The 11,364-nt window shown below is 40.8% G+C and overlaps 1 protein-coding gene across 1 annotated transcript in view; it reads left to right on the forward strand.

The window, feature by feature from the left end:
- Window positions 1-11,364, forward strand: part of RYR3 (ryanodine receptor 3) — a 775,913-nt gene that overhangs the window by 361,294 nt on the left and 403,255 nt on the right. The window contains exon 10 of the mRNA XM_006831810.1: window positions 64-220. Within this exon, the coding sequence (XP_006831873.1) occupies window positions 64-220 (157 nt within the window). The remainder of the gene's footprint in view (window positions 1-63; window positions 221-11,364) is intronic.

Here is an 11,364-nt window from a genome sequence, read left to right on the forward strand (position 1 = left end):
AAACATTGAAAACCAGTTTGTTTTTTATGTAAACATAATTACTTGTCTGTGTCACTTAACCAGCTGGAGTGGCAGTAACATCAGATGGGGCCAGGCTTTCCGACTTCGGCATCTCACCACAGGCCACTACCTGGCCTTGACAGAGGACCAAGGCCTCATACTTCAAGACCGCGGAAAGTCAGATACAAAGTCTACAGCCTTTTCTTTCCGGCCATCAAAGGTAAGGTGTGATTAACTGGACTTTGACCATGTTTGAAAAGTGAATTTAGTGAAACTCTAAGTTGGCACTATGACTACAAAGAAATTGTTGTTAGATACTAGTAAGTCCATTAGGATTCACAGCAACTCTGAATAGGGCATCCAATGAGCCAGTGGATTTTAACTGCAATTATCTTGAGCAAATTTTACTTGCATGCTATATTAATGATATTATCTGATAATTTTCGCATTCTGTTGGGGCACCTCACTTTGAAATGGACACAAATATAGATCTCTTCCAATCAGTTGTCCAGGTAGCTGTCTTCCAGATGTATTGGTATAGATGAGTGCCTTCATTTCTGCATCAGTTTGTTGAAAGTTTTCAATCTGTGTTCCATCAGTTACCGGTGACTTGTTCTTTGCCAATGCCTTCAGTGCACCTTGGATGACTTCTTCAGTGTTATTGGCTCTGTTTTGTTGTTGTTGTTGTTATTTTAAAGTTTTTATTGTGACTTGAGTGATAGTTTACATGGGAGAAAATCAGCTTTACATTTATGCTATCGTATTTCATTGTATTGCAATGACTACAATCTCCTCCATGCACCATCATTCAACAGCATTTGCTTCCATTCTGTTTTTTTTTTCGTTTTTTTAATGAACATTGATGCACTCAGGAATATATAACCATTCAAACAACCAAAGGGCATACCCTTCAAGCCTGCCACCCATCCATCAGCACACATCCTCTCTCCCTCCTGGAGTCTGGAGTCCCCAGAAGCTCCATCTCTCCTCATCCTCGTCTCTACCTCCATCTCTGGCATCGTTGCTTCTGTGGATAGGGTCCCACTCTCCATTCTTCTCCCTTGATTGTCCCATGGTCCTCCACTCTTGGACTGCAAGATCAACCACTCCCCTCCTTTTGTGACAAAACATCTACCTTTACATCTGTAACAATCGCAGTCAATCCTGATAACAGTTATTCACTATTGAACCGCAAGAATCTTATCCCCATCTCCTTTCACCAGCCCCATCTAGACAGGTTGGAAACCACTCAGTGAAGATTCTACCTTCCCCCACACTCTCTGAAACTAAGCTCCCTCTTGAAAATTGTAAGCCAGTCATTTTGTGCCTTTATAGTCTCCCCGCCCCATTTTGGGTAGCCAACATATAAGTTGTCCATCTCTGTCAACTCTGTGTACAGAAGGAGTGGGAATGATCCTTGCTGTAAATATCCGTCCCCTCTTTTAAGCTATTGCATCTGTAAAAATAGGTCAAGTTCATCAAATTGTAGCAGATTACACTTTTTTCCCTCTTCTTTCTTCCTCTAGTCGAGTTCTGATCATCCAGCCATTGAATCTAGGTCAAATGGGTACTATCTGCAAGTATGGGCATTCTTGTGCATCTCTCCTCTTTTCATATCATTGGGATGCTTCACTTTCTGCTCTAGTCCTCTGCTATGTTCCTGTCCATGGGCTCGGGAGTCCCCAGGTCTTGCTATACTACTGGCCAACCAGGTCTCAGTCAAGGTTTACAGGAATCTATTGAGTGTGGTAGGACTTAGCTCACAGTTTAATTGTTGTTTTTCCCCACTTCCCCTTATTGGTAGACCAACATGATCACCAGAAAGATTGCATGCCTGCTCATGTATTCCCTTTGAGTTTCAGTCTTGAAAGGGGATTTGCCCTGAGGGGACTTGATTGCTTGCCTTGATGGCTCCCAAGCAAGCAATTTGCTTGTTCTTGCAGTAGTCAGTCAGACTGCCATTATTGTTTTTGGTTTTTCTTGCTGGTCTTTCTTTCAAGAAGTGTCTTCTGTTCCTCTAGCTGCTCTAGGCTGGCCTGCTTATTTTTTCAAGTGGAAATTTCCCACCTCAGAAGATTCTGGATGGGGATCAGGATTCCACCTAAGGTCTTATACACTGCAAAGGCTCCACAGGAAGCCTATTTCACTGGGCAAGTTCTTAGCCCCATTTTAGGTATTCCAATCAGTTATAGGCTAAAGAAGGCCTTACAAGATTTCTCTAGTGATATTTCTGGCTATTCCTATCTATTTTATAGTGGTAGGCAAGGAAAACCAAGATTCATAAGACAGTCAAGCATCTTACCATTATTTCCCTTCTTTTACCCATTCAAACTATTCCTCAATCCCTGTATCACAGAGCCCTGTAATTCCAAGGTTGAGCGTAATCACTATTTACCTCTGTCCCATTTAGCCCATGCAAACCTGCCTCATGTTTTCCTATCCACCTTGTTCTTCCATTCCCCTCCCACTTCTTGTGTATTGCCCCCTCAACACCCGTACTGTCATGTGTCTATTGCTTACCCTGTGCTCTCTCTTCCTCTACCTCCCCTTGTCCCAGTAATCAACAAAGAATTTCTTTCTTTTTTCTTTTAGTGTGGGTATTTTTTCTTAAGCTTTTACAATAATGGTCTTATGCAGCATTTCTCCTTTTGTGACTGAATAATTTCACTCGCCATAATGTCCTCAAGGTTCATCCATTTTACGTGGTGGTTTGTAGTTCCCTTGTTATTCTTCAAGGTAGCATAATACTCCATTGTCTGGTTGTACCAAAGAGTAGTACTGTTGGGTTTTGATCAAATGATACTTCTTGGAAAAGGGTTAAACAGTGACCATTTATTTTTGGTTTAGTGACTCTATATGTTCCTTCCATCTTCTTTTTATGCTTTCTGTATCATTAAATATTTTGTGCATAGAATGTTTCAATATTGCAAGCCATAGTTCTTCAGTTCCCTCAACTTGAGAAATTCTGCGTGTGTTCTTCTCTTTTGGTTTCCTAACTCCAGGTCTTGGCACATTTCATTATAATATTTGACTTTTTCTTCTCAAGTTATCCTTTGAAATTTCCTGTTCCGCTCTTTTATATCCTTATTTCTAACATTTGCTTTAGCTTCTCTACACTGGAGAATAAGTTCAAAGACTCCTCCATTTTGGTATTTTCCTTCTTTCTTGTCTGTCTTCTTAATGACCATTTACTTTTCTTCATATATAATATTCTTGATGTTATCCTATAACTATTCAGGTCTTTAGTCATTAGTGTCTAATGCATCTAGTATGTTCTTGAGATGATCTGTAAATTTGGATGGGATGTGTTCAAGTCATATCTTGGCTCTCATGGACTTGCTACAATTTTCTTTAGCTTCAACCTGAACTTGCTATGAGCAGTTGATAGTCTGTTCAGCATGTTTTCCTTGACTTTGTTTTGGCTGATGTTATAGGGCTTCTCCACTGTCTCTTGCCACAAATGTAGTCAATTTGATTTCTGTATGTTTCATCTTGAGAGGTTCATGTTCAGTCATCCTTTATGTTGTTAAAAAAAAAAAAATCATACTTCTGATGAATAACTCATTGGTTTTGAAAATTCATTTTTATGATCTCCAACATCATTTCTATAACCAAGACCATATTTTTCAACTCCTGATCTTTCCTCTTTGTTTCCAACCTTTGTATTCCTATCACCAGTAATTAACAATACATATTGACTGCATGTTTGATCGATTTCAGACTGAAGATGTTGATAGAATTCTTCAGTGTCTTTATCACTAGCTTTATTGGTTAGTACGTAAAATTGAATAATGCATTAACTGGTCTACCGTATGGGCATATGGCTATTATCCTATCACAGACAGTATTATTTTTCAAGATTGACCTTGAAATGTTCTTTTTGATGATGAATATGATACCATTCCTCTTTAGGTTGTCATTCTCGACTTAGTTAACCATATGATTTTCAGATTCATAATGGCCAATATCAGTCCGTTTCAGCTCACTGATGGCTAGGTTATCTATCTTTATGCAGTCTATTTCATTTTTGACAACTTGCAATTTTCCTAGATTCATGCTTCCTACATGCAATGATCTGATGATTAATGGATGCTTATAGCTGTTTCTCCTCATTTTGAATTGTTCCCTGTCAGCAAATGAAGATCCAAGAGCTTTAATTCATTCCCGTCATCATGGTCAACTCTACATTAAGGAGACAGCTCTTCTCCAGTTGTGTTTTGATTTCCTTCAATCCTGAAGGACTCATTTCTGGCACTATATCTTGACAATATTTTGGTGCTACCACCATTCATTGTTGTTGTTGTTAAGTGCTGTCAGCTTGGGTCTGACTCATAGCAACACTGTTTAATGTTTCCAAGGACTGCTGGTGGGTTTAAATAGCCAGCTTGTGGTTTAAATTGACCTTGTGGTCTAGTGCTTATCCTACAGTACCACCTCAGAACTATTCATAATGCTTCACTATTCAATATTCTGGTGATATCTGATAATATTCCATTGCTATTCACTAGGTTTTCAGTGGTTAAGTATTCAGATGTAGTGTGCCTCTCCTTAGTCTCTTAGTCTAGAAACTCAGCTGAAACCTGCCTACCATGGGTGACCCTGCTGGTATTCAAAATCCTACTTGCATAGCTTCCAGCACTCAGGAACAGTAACGATACAGTACGATAAGCTGGCCTGGCACTATCCTGCAATGATTTGTATCATACAAAGTGGGTAGTAACATCTTATCCTTTTTCTTGACTGTTTCTGCCCACACACACACACCCACACACACCCCCAGGTCTCTTTGCTCTCTCCAATCCATTCAGCTATCTCATTAAGATTATTATGGTAGTTTGGTCTGCCCCAGATGTGTGGCTTTACTGCTGAAAGTGTATATAGACATTATTTTGAAAGCCTTTGTCTTTGATGTCCATCCCGGTTTCAATTCTGTAGAAATCAGCACTCGATCGACTTGGATACTTAAAAATTGCATACTGAACTACCTTCTGATGCACAGTTGAATGCTCTGTCACTTTATGGTTATTCTGGAATGTTCATGCAAGCACAAGAAAGGTTCATCCCAGATGTGCACACAGTTATCAGGAATTCTGTGCTTCTTTGGAGGATAACTCCACAGATCCTACGAGAGCGTCAACTCTGGTTTAATTGTTTCTTTGCCCTTGTCTACAAATGTATCTGGATTTGTGTCCTCAACACAGTTTCAGTGAAGGGTCATTGATGATTCTGTTCATGCATAAAGCTGACAGGTGAATTTTGTATAGGGCATTTCTGTTTCCTAATGTGTCAGAAGAGACCAGTCTCAGAACTGCCTTTCTTTGAAGAATCCATTTCTTCCACTTTTATGGTCTTTTTAGGTAGATGATTTATTTGGTATATGTATTTTTTCCCAAAATATTGCTCAATACTTGAATGAGATTTTCACATACATATATTTCAAACAATTTTAAAATGTAGGCTCACTGCCCATGCCTTACGCAAACTTTCAATCTGTTTCTCATCCAGTAATGTGTTGGCTCATTGTCTTTCTTCTAGTTTCCTGAATTCATCTCTTTGTTATCCTCACTTCCTCTTATTTCTTTTTTTTTTTTTTCTTTTTGTTTAAGGCACCTTGCTTAAGGGAAATTTTAAATTCTAATGTATATTCATTTAGCAAAACATTTTGGCTCCCAGGAAGTAGTTAAATTCAGGTGTGTATCTATTTAACAAAACATCTTGACCTCCAGGATGTAGTTGAGGGCAGAATCAATGAAAGAAAGCAACACAGGAGTCCTAAGATCCTTGACAGACATGATCAAGTTCTTCTCCAAGAAAAGCAGAAGATTGGGGGCATGGTGGAAAGATGTGAAACGATGATGATGGCTAATTGCCAACAAAGTCCACGTCTTAGAATGCTAGCTTTGCCCTTGTTCTGCTCTAACCTCATTCTGCCTTTATCTGTAGCCCTGGAACAGAACAATGATTCTGAGGTTTTTACCATTTCTGGAAGGGGGTTCTTTCTGATGCTAGAGGAATCCAGCAACTTTCCAGGCAGCTGGCAGTATCCTGTTCCAAGGGATGCTTCCATCCCACCACTCTGTTGACTCAGTGCTGTGCTTGGGTCTCTGGAGGAAGCCTGAAAAGCTCTGAGCTCCATAGAGAATCAGCGTACCATTCCTTCCACTTGGCACCATTTCTGGCCTGTAAGTTCATTTTATCCACAAAAGGCCCATTTCTTATCTCCCCAAGTCCCTCTAGTTCCATGCCCAGGGAGGCAGGCAGCTGAGGGCTGGAAAGTCATAGTGGTGCCATGGGGGTCACTGGCATAACAGAGCAGGTTGAAAGCCCACCCATGAGTCACATTGTTCCTGTGCAGTTGGCAGTGTGGTTACATTTCACTGCTTTCACTGTGTTAGAGATTTTAAATAATCCTCAGTACAGCAGTATTCAACCCATCTACCTTCATTTTCATTTGAAAGGAACTGAAATTGAAATGACCTAGGCCCCATGGCAGCCAAGATCTAGTCATGTTCCTCCAGGATAATTGGCTTCCTTCTGACACTATGTTGGCAAGGCACTCGGCATCTTAGACCACAAAGCTACAAAACAGGAAGAATGTGTGGAGAGTACCTGCAACTCTCCATTCAAAATCAAGACAGGTGTTGAGAAAGACTAGAGATCTCCCACTTTCTCTTAGGCTTCTTATTTACCCCTTAAAAAAAAAAAATGTATCATTACTTTGCTTGGTGCTTGGTGCATGCTTCCTTCCAGTATGGGAGGCAAAACACATTGTCTTGTTTGCCTCCCTTACTGGAAATAGTGATATTACTCAATAGAGATTTATGGCTTTGTTTTTGAACACTGAGGACATTGAGTCACCTCACCTGTTGTCACTCATCTTAGTTGTTACATGATAGAGTAGACTGCACACAGTGGCCCCGTATTGCATTTCAGGGGCCTAGGTGGCAGCACAGGAGTTGATGGGACTCAGTGGGAAAGCTAAGAGGAGGAGACAGTGAGCAGTACCCTTTGTTAATTGGGTGTGTGCCTCTGATCCTCTCTGTGTGTTGGAGGATCTGGAATAAAGACAGAGATTCCTAGGAGGAGTACTGTTTGGGCTTCAGTCACATGGTCTTCAAGGATGCTGGATTAGCTGGGCTGTGAGTCCTTAGATGATGATGGACTTCCCATCGGTGTTTTCTGTCAAGTTGTATTATCGTATGATAGTTATGACTACTACATCAAGTGCCAGGGATAGCTGAGGTGTGTGTTAGTGGCATTAGCAAGCTATCCTCATAAGGACAATGTGCGTGATTGGATGGGGAGGGTGGCTGTACCCTGCTTGAAGTTGACCAAGTGCCAGCTGCAGTTACTGACCGAGCCCTGGCTCAGATCAAACTGAGGTCTTTTGACAAACTATGTGAAAACATGTAGAATAGTAATCAGGATATAATCTTGGTCAAAGGTCTTTGCCTCCTTTCAGCAGGCTGGCCCTAGTTATGCTGGAGGTATGTGCTTCATTTTTGCCACTGAGATACATTAATGCCACCTCATTCCTTTACATTGGAAAGCATGTGGTATGAGCATGACTTTGAAGTCACCCAATATTGGTCTTGCATTCCATCCACTCTGCCTGAGACCTTGAGCACAATTCTTAATCTTGAGTCAAAAATGCCTGTCATTTGAAGTATGTTATAAAAGATTCTTGCCTGACATTCCACCATACCTGTTACCACTGGATACACTATCTCACCTTTCACCAAACAGTAGGCAAGGTTCATACAACCTGTGGTTGCCTTGGATTCCAGCATACTAAATACGTTTATTGGTCTGTGAACATTTTTAAAAAACATGCTTTTTAAAAAAATGTTTTATTGTAAATATGTGATAGTTTACATGGGAAAACATTAGTTTTACATTCATCCTACCTTATATCATTTCATTGCCATGGTTATAATCCCCTACATGCATCACCAACCAACCAAAGGGTATACCCTGCAAGCGTGTGCCCCCTGGTCTGCAGCACACAGCCCCTCTCCCTCTCTGGATCTAGAGTCCCCAGCTACTCCATCTCTCCATGTCATAGTCTCTACCTCCATCTCTGGCGTCCCTGCTTCTCTGGGTAGGGTCCCGTACTCCATTCTTCTCCCTTGATGGTCCCAGGGACCTCCGCTTCTGGACTGCAAAGTCAACCACTCCCCTCCTTTTGATACAAAATGTCTACCTTTAAAGTTCCAACCCTCAAAGTCACTCCTGATAGTAATTATTCACTATTGTGCCCAGACAGATTGGATATTACTCAGTGGAAATTCTACCTTTTCTACACCCTCTGGTTCTAGGCTTCCTCTTGAAAGCTTGTAAGCCAGTCACTTCTTGCCTTTGTAGCTCCCTCCCCCCATTTTGGGTAGCCAATGTCCAAGTTGCCCATCCCTGTCTACCCTGTGTATGGAGGGGGGTGGGAATGATTCTCGCTGTAAAGATTTGTTCCCTCTTTTGAACTATTGCATCCATAGGTGTAGGTCAAGTTCATCAAATTGTATCAGATTACTCTTTTTTTCCTCTTCTTTGTTCTTCTAGTTGAGTTCTGATCATCCAGTCATTGAAGCCAGGTCAAGTAGGCATTATCTACAAGTGTGGGTGTTCTTGTGCATATACCCTCACTTCTTATCAGCTGGATGCTTCCCTCTCCACTCTAGTCCTCTGTGGATAGAACATGCTATTTTTATTCTCACCACTAAATCTGTGTCTAGAACATCTTTTACCTTCCAAACACTTCACCTATTGAAGCATGAATATTCTCCCATAAGTGTTTCAGTTGACTCTATTCCCTTATGGTCATCAGTTACACAATGAAGAGTGCCTGAATAACACTCAAACACACTCACACCTTTTTTTCCCACACCAGTCCCTAGTGCAATGTGTAGCCTGTAGTAGGTTTGAAAATTGCTTCTTGAAGTGATACATTAATTTGGTCATACATTGAAATAGCAAAATCCATTCCATCTTAACCTCAATCATCTTCGTAGAAGTATTTTTTTCATCATTGTGTAATCACTTCGCTGTCATATTACAATATCCATAAAGATTCATTTAGAGAGATCCATTTTATTTTGACATTTAAGTAAAATATCTGTGAGCAGATTTCACATCCTGTTTCCACAGTCTTGACATTGCAAGGCCATTCTCCAAGGACTGTCAGATACTGTGCTTTAATATTTACTTGCGTATGGCAATACTGTCTATTTAAATGCCATGTCTCAATGACAATTTACAAGACTGAATTCCTTTCAGAGGAGAGTGAATTAATAGTGCTAAAACAAGCTTTATTACATGTTGCAGCATATTTTGTAGTCATTTTAGTGACTCTACGTTAAGCTTTGAGATCGAATTGAGATAAAATCTCAGGTTTTACCTATTGTGTGAGAGCATCAAGATATCAGTGTTCCTGAGTAGAGGAAAAATTTCCTCAATGTACAAAACATTAAATTCACTTCAGTAAACATTTTCTGTACAGCCACTATGTACTAAGGACTGCATTTTTTGACCACATGTGACTTTTGATCCTGTGTTCAAAAACCAGCTGTTTTCTCTGCTAGATGGGAAAGCATCCCTGTAGTTTGCACCTCCTCAGATCCCTTCAGGAGCTCTATTGACTCAGTAAGTTAAGCATTGGGCTTCCAAACAAAAGGTTGGTGGTTTGAGCCCACCAGCTCCTCCACAGGAGAAAGATGAGCGGGTCTGTTTCTATAAAGCTTTACAGCCTCTTAAACCCTGTAAAGGAGTCCTGGTGTGGTGCTGTAGGGTAAGCACTGGACTGAATAGCACAAGGTTGGTGGTTCAAACCTCCCACCAGTCACTCTGCAGAAACTCATTACAGTGTTGCGATGAGTCAGAACAGACTTCAACAGCACTTAACAACTTTAATTCTATACAGAGTCACTATGACTTGGAACCAACTTAGTGGCACTTAACAAGAACAACAACAAATGCCAAGGGGCACTTCTTAAAAGGTTGCTATGAGTCAGAATCAGCTCTATGATAGTGAGTTTAATTATGAGTATTCAAGTCATTTCAGCTCTCAGCAGATTGTATGGTGGCCTTGTCCCACTCCTGTCTCCACTCTATAACAGGATAGCAGCTGGACGCAGGGAGCCTCCTAGCTTTGAAAACATTAGCACAGAAAGTGTGCTATTTATGCTAGTCCCCTTATTGTATCTATTTCCTCACTAAGTCACCAGTGAGGTAAGCAGGGAAGGGACAGAGCAAAGGGGAAAAGAGGGGGAATTAAGAATACACTGAGTGTGAAACAGCTAGAAGAAACAACTCCATTTATTACAGTTTCATTTAAAATGTTTTCTAGTGGCTATTATGAAATTTTCTCAAAATTTAAATTGATGTACTTTCCCAAGTCTTTTACTATTAAGAGTAGACAAAGTAAAGAGGCCATCTAGGAAAACCATCGACTTTGAGATCAAACCTCTAGGTTCAGTGTTTGAACTTCTGGCTTTGAAGGCTGGTTCTCTCATTTGCTGTTCAGTCTTAATGTCCCTTTTAGTTAAAAATGGAGATGAGTGAATATATGAAGGATTGTTGTGGGGATCAAATGAGACCAAGGAAATTACATGAGAGTCTGTTTCTTTGTTCATAAATTTTTTAAATGGGAATGTTGTTGTGTTAAATGCCATTCAGTCGATTCCGACTCATAGTGACCCTGTATAGAGTTTCTGCGGAGTGCCTGATAATTCGAATCACCAACCTTGTGATTCAAACCGCCCTTGTGGTCTATCCTACAGTGCCTGACTCAAGAATTGTATAGGGATGCAATGAGAAACGTCAGGACAGAACTTAGCTCAGTAACTGCTACTCTGGAAATGTGCTTTGCCAAACTAGGCAGAGGTGCCAGTTACCTCCAGCAAGCTACACATATGGGGCCTGCCTTCCCACGCAGGAGGGGGCCTTGTAGCATCTTCAGGTCTGACCAGGCTCTTAGCAGTGTTCTGCTGTGGACCTTTCCTTAAAGCACAATTTTATTCTAGATCAGTACTTCCACAAGGGGACTCTACTAGTGTGGAAATGAACCCAAAGCTGATTTTTCCAGAGATTTCTAGTAAGAAGTAGACTAACCATGCCTTCTCGGATAGCTCAGCCCCGGTATACATAAATGGGCTACGTCTTTCCACATCTACTTTTCTCCTGAAACATTTTAGCCTTCTCGGATAGCTCAGCCCGGTATCCATAAATGGGCTACATCTTTCCACATCTACTTTTCTCCTGAAACATTTTAGCCTTCTCGGATAGCTCAGCCCGGTATCCATAAATGGACTACATCTTTCCACATCTACTTTTCTCCTGAAACATTTTAGCCTTCTCGGATAGCTCAGCCCC

This window comes from Chrysochloris asiatica, unplaced genomic scaffold (genome assembly GCF_000296735.1).
Source record: "Chrysochloris asiatica unplaced genomic scaffold, ChrAsi1.0 scaffold00004, whole genome shotgun sequence".
NCBI classification, from domain to species: domain Eukaryota; kingdom Metazoa; phylum Chordata; class Mammalia; order Afrosoricida; family Chrysochloridae; genus Chrysochloris; species Chrysochloris asiatica.